At 32.7% G+C, this 19,355-nt stretch overlaps 1 protein-coding gene across 2 annotated transcripts in view; it reads right to left on the bottom strand.

Moving 5' to 3' along the window:
• Positions 1–19,355, bottom strand: part of LOC106467241 (nephrin-like) — a 139,452-nt gene that overhangs the window by 11,368 nt on the left and 108,729 nt on the right. For both annotated transcript variants that reach the window (XM_022395976.1, XM_022395971.1), the window contains exons 6-8: positions 14,300–14,584; positions 10,451–10,735; positions 7,415–7,720 (exon numbers count right to left, since the gene is read on the bottom strand). In XM_022395976.1, the coding sequence (XP_022251684.1) occupies positions 7,415–7,720; positions 10,451–10,735; positions 14,300–14,584 (876 nt within the window). The remainder of the gene's footprint in view (positions 1–7,414; positions 7,721–10,450; positions 10,736–14,299; positions 14,585–19,355) is intronic.

Genomic DNA, 19,355 nt, shown 5'->3' with positions numbered 1-19,355 from the left:
ATAGGAACTCGCATGTAATTATTTTAAACAAAATCGTATGTCAGTAAGTTATCTTAATAAAAATCACACCTCTTTGTCAGACAAAATAGGTTTCTGATTTACTTTACTAATAAAACTTGAAAATATTAATAAAGTATCTGCAACAGTCGAGGAAACAACGTCGTATTTAAACATATTCACACTTATACCTGAGTTTCGGGGCCCATATTCACCACTGGCATGATTCAACTTTCGGGGCCCATATTCACCACTAGCATGATTCAACTTTCGGGGCCCATATTCACCACTAGCATGACTCAACATATATATAAAGGTCAAAATAATTACAAAATTAACTTGAAATTAAAAATATTCCTACCTTCCTTCGTGAATAATAAAACAATAAATTAATGGTCTATTCCTTAAGTAATAGCAAATACTCTTGGATATTAGTTGGTTCTTCTTCGCATACTGATAATTCCCATGAAATTTACTTCAACGAGCAGTTTGTAGGAAACTTTCAATATTTTTTTTATCAATTAATTTAGACAAATGTCTTAAATTATCACACGTTCGAAGAGAAGATTGTCAGCCATGAAGAGAAATGGGGCTTCCGTCCCATCCTAAGGAAATGAAAAGTAAGACCTGGAGATGATTTAGCCAGCTAAACTAATCTTCCAAGTTCTAGTTTTTACTTCTTCGGATAAAATTCTAAATTCATCGGAAACTAGCAGCTAGCAAACATGGCGACAAATACGGTAGGTTATCTACTGTACCTTTGGATTTTGTCAAATACGGCAAACTCAGCTTTCTTTACACAAAGCTCATTTTGATAATAACTAAGGTTCTGGTAATTTTAAACGAACTATGCAGGTTGTTTTTATGTTGATGGCAAAACTAGAAGCAGATGGCAGGCCGAGAACGATATAACAATTAGCATTTGGTTGTTGAAAATAATACAGCAGATTCCTTTAATATGAAGGTGAATTCAAAAGGGAAACGTATTTCAACAGTGTATAGTGATAAAGAATGTTATATGACATCACAAGTGCAAATTTGTGATTATTTTAGAGATAGCTAATTATACATTTAAATATTTCTGTTTGTTTGTTTGTTTGTTTTGAATTTCGCGCAAAGCTACACGAGGGCTATCTGCGCTAGCCGTCCCTAATTTAGCAGTGTAAGACTAGAGGGAAGACTGCTAGTCATCACCACCCACCGCCAACTCTTGGGCTACTCTTTTACCAACGAATAGTGGGAGTGACCGTCACATTATAACGCCCCCACGGCTGAAAGGGCGAGCATGTTTGGTGGGATGGGGATGCGAACCCGCGACCCGCAGATTGCGAGTCGAGCGTCTTAACCACCTGGCCATAAATATTTCTGTCTCTCACTTGAAGTTTACATCTTCTCATCATAACGGACGTAGCGTGTATTTCAACATCTATGTATGTAACCAAAACTCCTGCGCCCTCTATTCAATAGCACCGCAAACAAAAAATTCATAACAAATTTCACACTTTGGATATTCAATATTCAGACAATTAGAAAATAACTGTGGCATGTGCAACAACCATTTCTTTATGATAGAACACAGTTTTAAATAAAAGTAATCTCTTCACAACAAGAACACGACTTTCGCTAAGACTGTACGTGAGAGTTTGATTATATCTTTATTGATTTAATTTTTAAAAGTAGTACTGAGAAACTATTATTTTTTCAATAAACGGTACAATTTTTAATATATAAAACATTTCAGTCTGTATCAGTAAAATATATGAAAATTTTGAACTCTGCACGTTGAATCAATTTGATTCAATGAATTGCGTATGACTAAAGAGCTCAGTCCGAACACTTTTCCCGTGCAGTACTTCCTAGAAAAAAATTCTTCTTTTTTTTCAGAAAATGTTCACTTTTTCTAATTTTTTTTCAGTGATATATCAATACTACGAGTAGTAATTACTAGCATAAATAACCGACCGTAGTGTGGCATTTCTGCTAGTAAGTGTAATTTAAGGTAATTTGGAAAGATAACGGATACGAACAACACACTTAACTGACAAAAATTATACGAACATATTTTTGTATATGTAACTAGATTGATCAAGTGATGTGTTAAGTGACTGCCTGAGGCTCCTAAGTGCAGAGATTTAGTCACATAATAGTGAGTCTACAAAACTATGGGTAAGAGCTACATAACATGAACACAGTAACATTCTTTTGCCACAACAGGAGCGCCACAGATAGAAAATGTTTAAAAAGTTCCACAAATGGAGATTTGGTTTGTCTAAAGACGAAATATCCGTTAAATTTATGTATTTTTAAATGTAAAAAATAAATAAGATACATACGAAATATGAGTTAAACTATCAGAAACTCACCAATTAAGTACAGAAATAAAATAAACAATGTCCTCGAGTACCATGATCACACGTATTTAACATTAAGATCGTTTAAACAATAAGATCTCCATACAGGTAATGCTGCTATCATAGGCATTTCAAAACTTATCAATTGAATAGCCTTGGTACAAATCTTAATGATTCCAGCATGTACAGCAATGTTATATTTATTAGATACTTATACCTAGAGTTATCAATAAAGGATTATGAAATATGATATTTAAAACTCATAGAACATTATGTGTCTAGTCTAATGTTTGATAATAAAAGGGAGGTTTATTACCATCGGCAATTTCATTATTATTGTCCGAGTTGTTTAAGCTATTTAAAAGTAGTTGGGGATTTATGTAATTAGATAATCTAGGAATTGTTTCTAAAACTTACATTTACTTATTTTTGGTTTTATAAATATGATCGTATTATGGAGAATCACAAATCATTTGATATTAGTTCAAATTTTGTGATCATTTTAGCCTTGGTGTCTTTAGAAGTTAATGATGTTTATCATGTTGAAGTAAATTTAGTCCGGTAATTTAAAATTAACAAATGATAAGGTTCATAATTAACCATTCAAATACTTGTATCTATCACTTCAAGTTTATATAATTGCTCAAAGAACCTTACATAGTTGAAAAGCAACATTCTAAATTAACGTTTGATTTTCTAATTGTATAATTTCGTTTCTTTTTACAATTACTAGTAATTAGAAAGTAATTCAAAATGGCCATGGATATATATCAGATCTCATTATGTATTGAAATATATATGTACATCATCATAATTATACGAGATTCCAAGCTGACCAAACAAACATTCTAAGTATACTACATTAAACTTAAAAAGAAAAGATTACTATGTAAGATGATATGGAAAACACTACCCTACTGAAGTTACAAAAATCGATATTTCGTTAGTTAAGTTCTTGTTTTAAGTGCTCGATCGGAGGTAATTTTTCAAATATTGTTATTATGATAAAATGTTTGACTTTTAAGTTGTGTTATGAAATACCGTAATTGATAGTAACAACTGTTGTTATTATGTTTATGAACACTGTATAAAATTCAGCATAAAGATTGTACATCAGCAAGCATACTTGTGTTCTGTTTTGTTAGCCCACGATGATTGTGTTGGTTTTAAATTGAACTAGTGTTGTTGTCATTCAAACACCGGACTTTTGTTCCACAGAATACAAAGTGTGTTCTTTTAAACATAATTTTTTATAGTGTATAGTTCATAAAGTGAGGAAGGATCAGTCCTTGTGATTAAGAAGGGCAGATGTACAGACTTGGTTCTGGCCATAGTTGTATTTTATTTCTTGAGCGTAGTCAAGCAGAACAATGCCTATTGAGGTCAGGAGTTATTTAGAAATACGTACCAATCTGAATTCCATAAAACAATAGTGGGATCTCTTTGGACACGAGTACTTTAACTTCTTAATCCGTTATTCTGATGTCATTTTGGCTTTATGTTGACTGAAGAATGGAACAAGATCTTCCACGAAGTCGTCCACCGACTGAAGAGAAATTTGTTTATTGAATTTGCGCAGAGCTAACTCGAGGGTTGATTTCGCTAGCCGTCCTTAATTTTTATAGACTGCAGGAAAGGTAATTAGTTAACAACACCTACCGCCAACTTTCGGGCTAATTATATAATGTATCTAGGGCCCTTAAAGTGCGAAACGCAAATTTTTTTGCGGTAATAAGATGCGAACCACGGATCGTTAGCTCCACAGTCCGACAGGTTAGCCATTATAAAATCAATAAAACCGATTCATTAACTGCATCTAGTTAATAAGTTGTGCTCTCAAGACAAATTATAATATTCAACTCTGTTGTTCGTTCAAAAATTTTGTCTCTTTAATACTTTTGGAGCATAAAACAAAACCTACTCGACTATATTATAGGCCTAAGTTGCAACTGCTGGCAATATTATATTTGTTACAGTTTTATTTGCTCTTATATATTATTTTACCTGAATATTATTATTTTTTACTTTATCAATATCAGTTAGTTCTTTAAATATTCTTTAATTTGAGAACTATGCGAGAAGAATATCGGCCGATATGTGGTAAACGTTACATTAAAAGTTAATCGCACATAAAAAAAATAACGTTCCAGGTTTTGTGTTTCCTTTCAAACTACTACTTCTGTTGTCGTTTGTGTTCAGTCTGATTATCATGATTACACAAATTTCCCACACCACAATTTCATATGTAACAAGCTTATGTAAAAGACGGCAAGAATAAGTTTAGACTACATACCTTGACACACTTTCCATACACATAAAACACTTCTTTGTATGCCAATTTTGGCTTCTAAAACCACATTTAAACAGAAAAAAAAAGGCAAGGAATTTCATTGGAACTGAATCAGGAGTTTTTACAGGAATAATATGGTCGAATGGGATTGCAGTGATTCTTCATTCATCTTCCTCATGGCAACCATCATTGATTCTGAGATGTGGCTAAAAATTTGTGAGCCTTCGTCAACTTCAAATCCGTGTTTATTATCTTGCGAATATCAGCCAATATCAGAAGTAAGGCGATATTTTCAGCTTTATCGCGATGAGTCAGGGAGTTCAGTTTCATAGTCATAATACCTTCATTTTGTGATTGAACGGGATACTCCATATCGAAATGAAATGTGTTTTCGGAACTGTGCTTATTCTAAACGCTCAACAAAGTTATTATTTTCATAAAGAGTATTACCATCTTTCATCTGTGAAATGTGTTTTCAGTTCTACATCATTTGATAATATCATAATACAAACGTCCTTTCTGGAAAAGCTTGTGACATATTTTTTTAGTTTTATGTCCAATCAATACGAAACTACACCGTTGAACGATCTGTAATTCACCGTGAACCCACCATAAGCAAATTAACAGATCTGATAGACATCATTGCAAAGGCTCTACTTTCACATAGGTCCACATAAATCTCTAAACAGCTTCTTAAATACAGAGATTCGAACAATTGTTTTAATTTTTGTTACGTTTATAATTTACATTTGTTTTGTTTATCACTGTTGTCTAAAATATGTTTTATGTGGCTGGTAATTATTCTAGTTGCATAGCGTAAAGAGCTTTATTCAATAATGGTTTTTTGAAGACAACTTTTCGAACTTCTAGCTATGTCTTCGTGAAATCTGATGAAGATCTGAAATCCCAGTCCTATACATTTTTTGTTTTAACTACCATAGGAGAATGAAACTCGTCTCTATATCCAAAGTGAGCTTATCAGCCATTCACTTGATGGATGTCTGGGTCTAATGGTTAATATGTGGGGCTGGGAATTGGTTCAAAGAGTGAGACACAGGCTATACTGAAGCGAGTGTTGCCGGCTGGTTTCCTTCTCAAAATTAAGAACGGCCATACATGAATTCTAGGAGTCTCTGACCTAGTCGTTTAACCCACGTGCTCGTAATATCGAAATTTTTAGAAGATTTTACGTAATAAAAATTAAACTTTAACTGAGATAATTTGACAACAGCTATAAAATGCTATTAAGTACAGATAGGCCACTGGATGGCAGATAATTATGGTAGAAAGAAGGCGTTCCCCTTTTATATTCCAGAATGTGGGAAAAACGTAAAATAATATTAAACCACTAGCTGGAATACCCATCCCCTAAACGGAAGTTATGTAAATTCATGATTAATGAAAGGTTATGTTAGGACATGAAAAATTGCTTCCCTTATATGTAATTGTAAAGAACGCAAAAACGGCCATAAAGTTTGCAATATGCTAAATGCAAAAATGAAAATTTGTATGTATCTTCCCATGGACCTAATGAACCTATATACCAAATTTGGTGAAGATCCATCTACACCGTGCAAAGTGGTTACATGGACATACAACAGACAGTACTATGAAATTTCTATAGATTTAACATAAAAGTAGGTTTTAAAATTACTTACATTTTATTTGAATTGCTTAACTGAACCAAACACTGGTCCCCAAACCATTTACAATAAAAGTTTCTTGCAGGACACTAAGTGAATGCTGTAGATGACAAACTGGTGAGACATATTTACCGCTTCAAGAGAATCAAAAACTGCAGTGAACAACCTGATTTTAGAAGTGGCCAGATCTACAAAAAGCCAAGTGGCCAAGGGCCGAAACCTGTGAGACAAAGTTTACCATATATTTTGGAAATATTTAATATTATTCGTGAATTAGGCCTTTTAACGAATATAGTCTGTGGAATGTTACTGAAGAAAAAAATAAGTTACATTAAATATAAATGTTCTGGATGTTGTATTTATTTTTAACGAATAATCAAGAAGAATCCGCAAACAACTGTGACTTTTAACACTTGGGGTAATTTTAACACACTTTATGAAAAAAACAAAACTTAACAACAGTCTGTAGTTCATTAATAAATAACAGAACATTTATTTCTTTTAAGAGGGGCCGTTTTTCGTTTATGATTTTAAAATTCTTAAGGGCCGGATGAAAGCAATAAACGTATGTTGTGCACCACTGTTTTAAAAGTGCACCAAAGAGACATAAAAAGCGATGTCACTAATACATTAGCAGTAACTTACAGTATCCAACAATAAACAATGATCTGATGGACTTCAATACGCAAAAAGCAACAACAACAAAAAAATCAAGGAAGCTATTGCCATCAAAGCATATAACTGTAAACAACAGGTAGATAGAATCACAATAATCCCACGATCCTGTCTACAACTGTCATGTCATCACGGACATTGAATGGATCGCTAATTTAAAACTTAAAGCAAAAATGCGGATTTTATAATTTTGTTGAATAGTTTAGATTTGAAATTAACATTATCAATGTATTAACACTGTTCAGTATTCTAAAACTGCTTCGTTAAAGAGGTCAAAAGCAAGTATTAAGTACAATTAATATCGTAGTGAAAATTCCTAAAAAAATATTTTAACAGAAACTGAATAATATCGCTAGAAGTACAGGTTAAAATGATGATTGTATTGACAAATATAAATAGGATTCACTAGTGACATATTTCATAACTTGGAAAACAAAAAGTACTGTAATTGACCTTACCTCGCACAGTTAATTTTTCTGGTGACCGGAGAGTGTGTGCTGTCAGTACTGCAGGAGGGCTTCGCCCTCTGGCGTTAGATGCTAACACTAGAAAGCGTATAGCTGTGTTTACTGGGAGTTGTGAGACGGAAAATTGTGGTTCAGTTGAGATGGTTATGTTAGCTAGCATATTTCCATTTTCCAAACTATAAGCTTCAATTGTGAAACTTTGGGGCAAGCCACCGTCATATCCCTGAAGGCACTGGACAAAGATAGTTTGTTCCGTCTGATTCAGCACAGAACAGTTTTTCACAGACTCTGGTGGCCCTGTGAACGAATAAATAGTCAACATACTATGCCTAATTACATAAAATTATAGTAACTTCTTAAGTTTTGAAAAGTATTGGATTTGAAAGTCATCATTCTATCCTAATTAAATACCCGTGAACTTTTTTTACCCGTTTATTAATGTTTTCTATTATTGTTGTGTTACAAAAATGTACAGTTGTTTTTTTTTTGACAAATATTGATTCAGCCGCAAAGCGTTTAGAAAACCATGAATTTTCCAGGTATCAATACTATATTGAAGCAAAGATGGAAATGTTGTTTATCATATCATATTTTCCAAACGATGTATTTTTCTTACATACACCTCTATTGGAGTAAGGTTTCATACAGGTGATTTCAGTTGATAGTATTCAAACTAAGGTGTTTATGGGTCAGACTAACAATATTGATACGCACAGCTTATTTGGTTGATTCCAAACTATTGGTTTCGTCAACACTGTTCTAAAAAAATAGCTCAGACGGCTAGTTTTATTTACACAGTTCTCAAAACACTATCTCTGACAAATAGTTCCGGTTACACAGATCTAAAAAATTAACTCGATAAATAGTTGAGGTTAGCCAGTGCTCAAAAAATTAGCTCATATAAATAGTTTAGGTTATACAGTGCTTAAAAATTAGTTAATATAAATAGTTTCAATTAAATACTTTTTTAAGATTTTGAGTCAGGGAAATAGTTTCAGTCAAATAGTTCACAAGCAGTTAGCTTGAATAAATTGTTTTTATTCACAGTTATCAGGCTCTATGTCAGACAATAAGAGGAGCATAGAACAGTTTCCTAAAGTTTCTTAAACTACAAGAATAAACACACATGCTTGAAAAGATAAAACTTTCATATTTCTTCTGTCTGACAGAAAATAACATTGTCCAAGCACTTCTACGTAATAAGACAAGCTGTAGAGTAAGGCTACGTATACATATAATACACAGAGCCATGCCATTTTCGTAAGACAAAATCAATATATAAGGTTATAATTACAAAAAATATATAACATTTAAATATTTCTGTGTAGGTTTTATATCATGTTTTTTTAACCTAATTTCGATTTTCTGTGATATTATAAAATTGAATATGATAGGTAGTTGAGATAAAAAAGTAACTACTATTTTAACACATTAAACATAATAAATTAAGTTGTGGTAAAAGTATTATTGATTAAATTTGGTTCGATATTCGCTAGTTAAAGCGAATTAAATCATACAAAATAATTCAAAGCATATAACAAAAGAAATATTTTTTATGACTAAAATTACCTAAAATATTTCAGTTTTATTCTCTTCGTTGTTTTTATTTTCATATCAGCGTTTTGTTTAAGTTGTTTTGTGCTCTTAGAGATTTGACTATCAACTAAAGTGCAGAGTTATCAAGCAAAACGAATTACATTAAGGTTGCTTACTCTGTTTCTAGTGTGTGCATGTGCACTCGTGTGTGTGTGTGTATGAGATAAATAACATAACATGATTCTCTATGGAAAGCAGAAGTCTTGTCAAAAATATATTAAATGTTTAAAAAAGACTCTTGCCGTCCCTCCAGTATTTCAATGGCATAGCGTTTGCCTAATCAATACACGAATCTATAGGTTTAAACTAGAGACAATAATACAATCATTTTAAGATCCTAGTAATCACATAACCTCTGATGAAAATAGTGAGATTTATCTCATAAACTCCTTTTTCATTTTAATCTTGCTAAGTAAACCTTTCTTGAAGATATTTGACATTTGTGTAAAATGTTTAAAATATCTTGCTATGAAATTATTTACAATAAGGGATCGCTTCATTTCTTCAAAATACTTCACATTATTCCTAAACGAGAGCTCAATTAATTAATGGGAGGGGTTTTTATGTATCACTTAATTAGTTTTTTTCATTGACGAAACATTAAGAAATGCTATTCTATCTAGGTAAAAAGTGATTAAATTAAACTATCGACAGCGAAATTAATGGGTAGCAAACTTGTAGAATGTCGAGTTTTTTTTATTTTATGAAAATATGATTTTCAGCTAACAATAACATAAAGAGCAATATATATATATATATATGTTATAAGAAAACTAAATAAAGCAATATATGCTATTTTTATAATAACCAGAACATAGATTTTTAAATGTTTTAATACATCTTTAACGTTTAGCAACATTCTTTCCATTAGCATTTTGTAAAATCTTACAAAAAAGCAAGAATAAATAATACAATAAAATGATAAAAGGCAATATATAAATACCGAAAATATAGACTCCTCGTTAAGACTAACAGAAATGCAGCACTATATATTTACAGAATTTCCTGACAAGGCTGAAGACTGGTTACTCTTAATGAGTTTATAATCTTTGTGAATAGAGTTGGTCTCTGGAGGCGATGGTTTGTGAATGGTGTTAAATGTGGCAAGAAGGTATTCTGCTTTAAACGCTGATATGCATGTTGCAGCATGTAGTGATTACCTAAGCACGCAATGTTGGCTTGGATTATAAATGTTTAAACATATTGCTACGTTGTATAACAATGAAAATTTATGTTGTGTGCGTATTAAGATTTCTGTAATACATTATCCACATATTAACACATAACACGGTTCTATTTATTATGTTTAAAAGGCTGACTATATTTGGTCATTTATTTTGTTCGTTAAAAGAAAATAAAGTTTAGCTTATTAACATGGCATTACATTTTTTTTTATACGATACACTGTACATCAACAACCATTTTAGTTACCAGCTGGAACAATGTTGAAAGAACAACTGGCTTTCTGAACGCCGGCACTGTTGGCTCCCCAACATTCCATTGTGCCATAGTCGTTCCTTGTCTTCGGGACGTAAATAGCAAAACTCTGTGACTGGTTGCTAATGTAGTCTATGTCTTCAAACCGCTTTGCAGAAGTAGTTAACCGCCAACGAAATGCGATGTCCTGTGGATCAGCATCTAGTGTACAGCTGACTCGCACAGTTTCACCAATAGCTACTCCGTACGACCGTCTTTGATCCCGACAAGTAGGCGCATCTAAGAGTGGATATCAAGTTGATAATAAGATATGAAAATAGAACATAACTATTTAAGCCTTGATTTTTAATTTATTGATTCTTCAGACTACAGTAAAACCGGTACTGATCACAATATCACTGGATCAGTATTAAAAATGTATAATGGTATTTCATCTTCTTTCTAACTGATGTTGATATTTCTCAAACAAATTAAGTATAAAGTGTTTTAACGTAAAACTTTAATGTTACAACTCATCTGACCTGACGACCCATGGTTTTAATCTATAACTTATACACTTCATAAAATATATTAGAAATGTTATGATAGACTGTTTCTTCTATAAACTCATCATCAGCTGTGCAGTTGTAGATAAAGTGCTTAAACGTATTACGATTCATATAGCGATGTAACTTGCTGTTTAAAAGGGGACAAATTTATCCAACTCCGGTGTTATACGCCTTATACAGTTTGAAAACTAAGAAAGGTATGAATATACAGTATTAGAATTAATTACGGAAACGGTGAACAAAATACAAATACCATGCGATTTATTCCCATCTATTGGATGAAAATGAACTGCACCAGAGTAGATTCACGTGCTTATAGTTTACACTGTGAATAACTGTCATCTGTTATTAAGACTGTGTGGGTTTATGTGGAATATGTAAAGGTCAAACGGAAATAAACAACTTAATTAACATGTAGGGAGTCATACGGAACATCTAGAACAATATTTCGCAACCTTGTATTCTTAAATTTAAGGTAGTATTGAAACAACGTGTAATGTTCTGTTTAGATAAAATACAAAATACTAATGGTAGGGAGTCATACAGAACAATACTTTGAAATCTTGTATTCTTAAATTTAAGGTAGTATAGAAACAATGTGTAATGTTCTGTTTAGATAAAATACAAAATACTAATGGTAGGGAGTAATACAGAACAATACTTTGAAATCTTGTATTCTTAAATTTAAGGTGGTATAGAAACAATGTGTAATGTTCTGTTTAGATAAAATACAAAATACTAATGCAATATACAATTTAATCGCTTTTCTTTGGTATATTATGTTATAATGAACGTATTGGACTAACAATAAATTGGCAGTTTACTTGCATTTCCTCAATATTTGTGACTCATGTATGTGTATTACCCGTCTGTTTTCATAATTATTTCCAATATTTTATGCACACAAAAATCTTGCTGGATCCATACAGGTAATTTATTTCGAGAAATGTTGACTATACACTTATTTTTTTAAAATGATAAACTCAAGTGAGTGAAAAGATATTCAGTATTTTAGCTATATATTTTTAAACTACTTATGCACCATATTGTTTGTAGATCATGACTTTGTAGGTTACACAGTCCCTAATAACACATGACTTACACTAAAAATGAAACAATTGCTAATTACTATTGTGATCCTCTAAGTATTTTTCTATAGAACATAAGTGATTTCACCAAATCTTGTTGAACAATTATTTACACTGAGGCAAAAACATAAAATTACGCAATATGATGCAGTATGTGGATCCCACCGGTAGTGAACGACATAAAACAAGTCAATACCTTGAGGGTTAAAGTGATTTGGTTTTGAAACCTCCACGACATAATCATACAAATTCTAAAACTTTATTTGTCCTGGAATAATCTAATTTAAGATGTTTTACATGCGGACTAATAAAATCGAAATAAATCATGCTTGTTTTTGACACACATGGTTCCTTTTTCTCTTTCATTTCCTAAATCTCAGATTCAAATATTTTGATTTGATGAAAAACCGTGTTGCCTTAGGCCTGCCAAATTTTCTTCGTTTAAAAGTACTTTAGAACAATAATGAGCCTCTATCAATAATCTAGTCGTCCTTGTCCTGGCTATGTAACGTTTGTTATCAGTTATGAAGGTGAAACCTGAGGCTGAACTGAGACAATTTGGAATTCAATTTCAATCGAGCGTACCGTATACGAGGAAGGAAGTCACTCTACCGATTACTTTTAATAAATACAGTAAGGAACCAGAATATATCTGATGAAATTTTCTTGTAATCCACAACATGCTAACCTATAAAATATTTGTTTTCAATATCTGTGAACTGTGTGAAAAAGCGTGAAGGCTCATCCACACTGGACGCGAGTAATGCGAGCGACGTTGCCGAATGTCATTCCACACCAGATGTGAATTGGAAACCTCCCCAAAGACCGGAAATAAATATATGGCTCTGCTCGTACATTTCTATTAGACATGCTAGAGACGGACTGCCCCATTACAAAACAGATCGTTTTTTAACAACAAGAGCTTTGATGTTCGAAATAGTAGTGGCCTATGGTTAAACTGATATTTTCAACAAAATGAAAATCGCGCGACAAGGAAAAAAAATTAAAAATAGGGACGGGTTCTATTTTAGCAAAGCGAGAATTTTATAAAGCGATGCTCCTCGCGTCGCTCTCTGCTGGTGTGGATACTCCCATTGGACTGTAGTACTTCCAAATTATTCGCTTACGTCCATTGTGGATGAGCCTTGAGCCTGGTATGCGCGATTATCGTTTGGTTAAGGCACTGAACAAGAGATTACTGAAGTTTAACGCGCAGTTATAGAAACAATGTCACAGCAAGACTAAATATTATCTTAATTATACAAGTATCTTAAAGACTGGATTAACACTTGTCTATAGTGAGAGTCTTCATACGACGCTAACCCTAGGCTATATTGTATAGAGTATGAACTGTAATATGTAAAATAATATTAATAAATATATAGATTGTTTTTTTGTAATTAAGCACAAAGCTACATAATGGGCTATCTGTTATCTGTCCACCACGGGTATCGGAACCCGGTTTCTAGAATTGTAAGTCCGCAGACATGCCACTGGGAGCTCAGAAAAAGGAAGAACAAGTAAGTTGTCTCGCTAAGAAGTGATAGTAATTTCGCGTGTTTTTTTTTAAATCACAACGATAGAGCGTAACTGAAAACGCATTAGATATATGTGTGTGGATAGTATACGATTTGTTTCATTTTATCATTCTTGATAAACGAATTTCTTGTAAAAACGTATGTGGAGGGCGTTACTTAACTTTTATTTTATATTCGTTTTTGAAACCTAAAAACATAATAAATAGTCCATTTGAAAATTTTATTTGCTGTATATATTTACTCTATTACTCCAGCACGACAGTGGGTGTATTGTTTTCAGCCTGTGTGCCCTTAGCAATATAATTCAATATAAAAGGTCAAGGTCACACTGAAGGTCAACCATTTTGATTTTAATGAAAGCCAATAGGGATTTTGATTAAATTGTCAAACCTCGACAACAAAGTGACCTAAAAAAAACTATCTAGGCATTTAGACCTGCATTTTTAGGGTGAAGAAGTGTTCGATTTATATTTTTTTGGTTTGTTACTGAAAAAATGAAAAACTACGAGGCGGAGGTTGTACTTTTTTGATGCATCAGTATTAAGACTTTATTTTTAGCATTCCTTCCTATACATTTCATATAGCCATTTGTAACTTGAATATTTTCATTAAATATATCTAAACATTTATATTCAATTTCAATTTTTAGATTACAGTAAAGGAACTTACACTTAACTGTCATGTATATTTCGTTGCTGAAACCAAGACCTTCGGGGTTACTGGCGGAACACCTGTAGCGCCCTCTGTGAGCTCGGCTAGCTTCATGTATGACGAGCGTTCTATTGTATGTTGTAGATGCTGCAGCCGCAGGACTCAGTGAAAATTCTTTTCTATCAAACTCCCAAGTAACATCTTTGACAAGTGGACTAGCTTGAACTTTGCATTCAAATTTAACTTCTTCTCCTTCTCGAACGTCGCCTTGCTTGTCTAACTGAAGAAATAACTCTGGAGGATCTGTAAGCCAGAAACATTAAACTTAACAGAGAATCTGTCTTTACAGATCTATCTGTCTATATAAACAACTGATTATTAGACGACTTGCAATCAGATAGCATAGCTTGGAAGTAGAATTAACTTCATAATTATTTTATTAACAGCGAGGTGTATATATCTGCATATGTATCATGAGTAAATCTTAGAACCATTAGAGCTAAGGAAATTTCAAATGTTGCTGTAATTATGATGGTGTTATTTAAAAACAACGATATTCGTCGTTTTTCAAAAAAAAAATAAGTCAGAAAATAATAAATATATATACATCTTTAAGTCTTTAGATAATCTTAAAGTCTAATAAATTTTGAATAAAGAAAAGAACATTGAGTGTAAATACATATTGCAAATCTGTGTACCATTTAGTAGTAGATGTACTTTCGCTGGGTCTCCGAAAGTGTTTTTTTTTTCAAGAGTAAATAAACCAAAATTAAGAGTAACAAATATTTGTATTTCTTGCTTTTGAAGTTCATATGTCATGCTTTGTTGTGGCCTACAGAGTGCATAATTCTTCTCCTGATTCATGGCATGCTCACGTTTTACTGACGTCATAACAGGTACAAATTGTGACGTTAATCTTTTCTTATGTGACGTCGTTTTAGTGTCTATGACTAATTGACCGACAGGCAACATACTAGTGTATAGTGGGGCGAATGGTAAAAACAGGTGACCCCTGCAGGCGGCCTTCGGCCAACTTCTGGGGAAAAAAGAACCAGTGTCAACATAAAAACAATTGATGCAGTAATACGATAAGCCTTTTTAAGGCGCGTTTTCATCTAGTTTATCTTCTTACAATGTATCGTTTCTAGATTTAGTTTCAATATCGACAACAGAGACTCTTTTGGGCAGTGTCTTAAAGAAAAGCTTCAGAATTATATTTATTATAATAATACTCAGTTTTTGTCTATCTTAAAAATGCGCGCACACATTACTATCTAAATGCGCATGCATGCACACTTAATTGTTTGTTTGTTTGTTTTTAATTATGCACAAAGCTACACAAGGGCTATCTGTGCTCTGCCCACCACGGGTATCGAAACCCGGATTCTAGCGTTGTAAGTCCGCAGACATACCGCTGTACCACTGGGGGGCGCACACTTAATTTCAACGGATTTAAGTAAACGGCGGATGTAAATGTATTTTAGTAGACATTTATAAAACAACACATTAAAAGCTTATCAAAGTTTTTAAAAAGATCTAACGCTAGAGCGAAGAATAACATTATAAGTTTATTTATTGATAGTATTAAGAACGGAAATATTTTGCTCTAACTAAACTAAAGCAAACAAACGTACACAAGTTAGGGTTAATTTATCTTTTTATCGAATATAGGTTGTACTTAATAAAGGTTTATCTAATGTTAGTCCTAGGATTAGTGGATTTATAAATTTAAGTGTATATGATCAGATTTTTCTGTATTATTCTAGAAATCCTGTATTTAAAGAAATTCTGTTACAAGAACGATACTAATCTCTGCTAGTATAGAATAACTTTTAGATAACAAGGCCAAAAAACAACAATAACAAAAAAACGTGGTGTGTAAAAAAAGGTCGCGAAGTAAAATGTGGGAAGATTAAAACGAATCTTGGTAAGAGACGTATCTACAAATATAAGGTCCATGTAGCTATAGGGACACAAGTTTAATCTGTATTTGCAAACCTCACTTGTAAAACGAATCTTGTTAAGAGACGTATTTGCAAATGTAGGGTCCACAAATTCAATCTCTATTTGCAAGCCCCACTTGTGTAAGAAACAATAAACTAAAATTAAGATCATGGGTGCTCAAGCATGCAACGTCTCAATTAGTTTACCATTCCCGTAATTACGCGAAGAACATAAAATCTAAGATGATTAGATTGTTTATTATTATCAAACGAATAAAAAATTGCACTTTCCCATCAAATTCCAACAATTTAGAAATACAACTGCAGACAGGTGCCCTGCCTGATAATTGCAACGTTAAAAAAAAAGCTCAATTGCATAAATAAATTTAAACATATGCTAGTTACAAAAAAATGACCTTTAAATGTGTTCGCACCAAAATAGACATAGTTTAATTGAAATAACCTATATTGAAACAAAAGTAGACATTTGTTATAACAGTTTTTGAAAGTTTTTAACAAATATTCTCTAACAATATAACTTAATTTGTGCAACAATTTCTAATATGTATTATTAAATATTTTAAAACTTCATTTAAATCATAATGCTAAAACCATTATACTTTAGTCTTATAACAATGTCTACATTAAAAGGAAAATACTCTCGTTTATTGCAAGTTGTGCAAAATATCAGACATAAAAATAAGAAATTGGTTTGAAATAGATATTTTTGATAATAGTTGACTAATAACAATATTTTTAATAATAGTTGACTAATAACAATATTTTTAGTTTTTATTCAGAATTATTATAATTTCTTAGTTGTTAGCCTAATGAATACGTTTATTTATCAAATGTCATCATTAACGTGTAATCAAAGCAGTTTACTAAAATAGATCAGAACTGAAAGTTAACCATGTAATATATATCGGTAATTTAACACACCGTTCCTACTTGCAACGATTAGAATGCGCTGATTCATGAATTGGGTACCATAGCTGTTAGCGATATTTATGACTGTAATCCTAATAATATCTCATGGAGTTTTGCCAACTTAAGAGATTTAAGTTCGCCTTAAATCAGTATACAAGGCTAACAATGCAAAATAATAGCTCCGAAAGAGTAAAAATATTATATATAAGTTAAAGAATTTAACCAACATTATTAATGAAACAATCATTAAAGACAGAAAATAAAAAGTTACTTAGAAACACATAAAAAACTGACATTTGCTTGATATACTATTCCTTGAAAACAGTATATATGGTAGTAATATTGCTAATACTTTTAGTGACTCCCACGATAAGCTTATAACGCTAAAAATCGGATTTCGATACTCGCAGTGGACATAACGCAGAAAGCTCATTGTGTAACGTTGCGCTTAATAATAATAAGCAAACAATACATTTAGTTTGGAACCTCTATCCCAACAAGATTACTTCTATGGTACCGTATGAAGGAGTGAAGTCTCAGAAGTATTTTGATACCATGTCTCACTATATATGTAAACTTTAAGTCAAGTTATGCAACATTTAATGACCCTACTGTATATGTGCAGGAAAAGAAAAAACACGGGGTTTTGTCATATGTTATATATATTCATCATTGTGATTTTAATTATTTAATTTTTTTTCATATGTCTGCGGACTTAGAACTCTAGAAACCGGGTTTCGATACCGTGGAGGGCAGAGCACAGATAGCTTATTGTGTAGTTCGTGTTTAACTTCAAACAAAATAAAACAATTTTATTTTCAAACGCACGCTATTACTTCTACAAGTGCGTTCAGTGCAGGATCTTGTGTCATTAGTGTAGACTACATTATGTATCCTTCTGTTCCCACCCATTTCCGATGGGTGATGGACAGGATGGATTGGCTTGAAGTGCCATTTTTTTTTTCTCAGACAGATATCTGGTAATTTGATCGATTAAGGTGGTGATCATGACAGAGTACGGAAGGGAAGGGGGAAAAGATGCTTATTCTTGGCCTGTTTTTCTGCAGAAGACCTTGTACCCTATTTAATTCACGGCGGATCCTACAAAGTCTGCATCACACATTTTGTAAATTATTTTGTTGCAAGTTTTTCTCGTTTCTTCGCTTCTAGTGACATTTTTTCCCCCCAGTTCTGCGAATGCCAGACAGTCTTGGATGTTTAGCTGAACACATTTCAGAGGTTTTGTCTTTCCTACAGTCAGGACGCCACTGGTTTAGTAACAGTCTGTCTACGCATTTTGTGTAGCGATAAGAGTGTGGACCTCCTAGTTCAAGCTGTTTGCAATATTATATATTGGAATATATCGAGATTTATCCTTTACATACGTTGCGAACCATGTCTTCGCATTCAGTCATGTGGAGAAATGAACACAAAAGACTGCTACGTCTGTGCCAAGGGACCTAACGCCAAGACAGAATAAGTCTGAGGCAGCATTTTTCTGGATACTGTAGAGATGTTCCCCTGTCGCTGGTTCTATGTTTGTCACTCTCTGAAACTCCTGAGCTTGTTCAAATGCATCAAACCACAACTAAAGCGTTGACAAAAGAACTGCACAGCACACATGCTAAAGAGTGTTATGAACACCAACCCTCAAAGATTGTTTCCACCTTACTCGATGCTTTGGTGCAATTGTCCATTTAAATTACAAAATTTAGATATACCACAACATAATTTCATTATGGCACCAACACAAACACACGAAATGCCAAGCTTCATAAATTCATTATTTCTATTTCTCAAATTGTGGCTTTTCTCCCCCTTTTATTTTTTACTAGTTTGACTAAACCCAATACTTATAATACTTTTATGACTAAATACGAATTCTACAACTAAAATACATACATGTATTCACATATTTTCAAACCTAAAAACGACAAATTCTAAAATCCCAATTTTAGGTAGAGTTTTTAATTCTGTGTTTTCTTATGTATGTTGATGTTACAAAAAGTTCCATAAAGTGTTTACAGGTAGGTGTGCGAGTACAGATTTACACTCAGACCTCTATGAAAATATATACATTTTACTTTAAAATGGTACCAGGTATCGAATGATGATGAGGGGTTGCAAAGGTAACAAATAATTGCTGAAATTAGCTTGTTTGGTTTGGAATTTCGCGCAAAGCTACACGAGGGCTATCTGCG

Source organism: Limulus polyphemus, unplaced genomic scaffold, assembly GCF_000517525.1.
Source record: "Limulus polyphemus unplaced genomic scaffold, Limulus_polyphemus-2.1.2 Scaffold78, whole genome shotgun sequence".
Lineage (NCBI taxonomy): Eukaryota > Metazoa > Arthropoda > Merostomata > Xiphosura > Limulidae > Limulus > Limulus polyphemus.
Note: the sequence above shows the minus strand (reverse complement) of the source record. Positions and strands in the feature narration are given on the sequence as shown.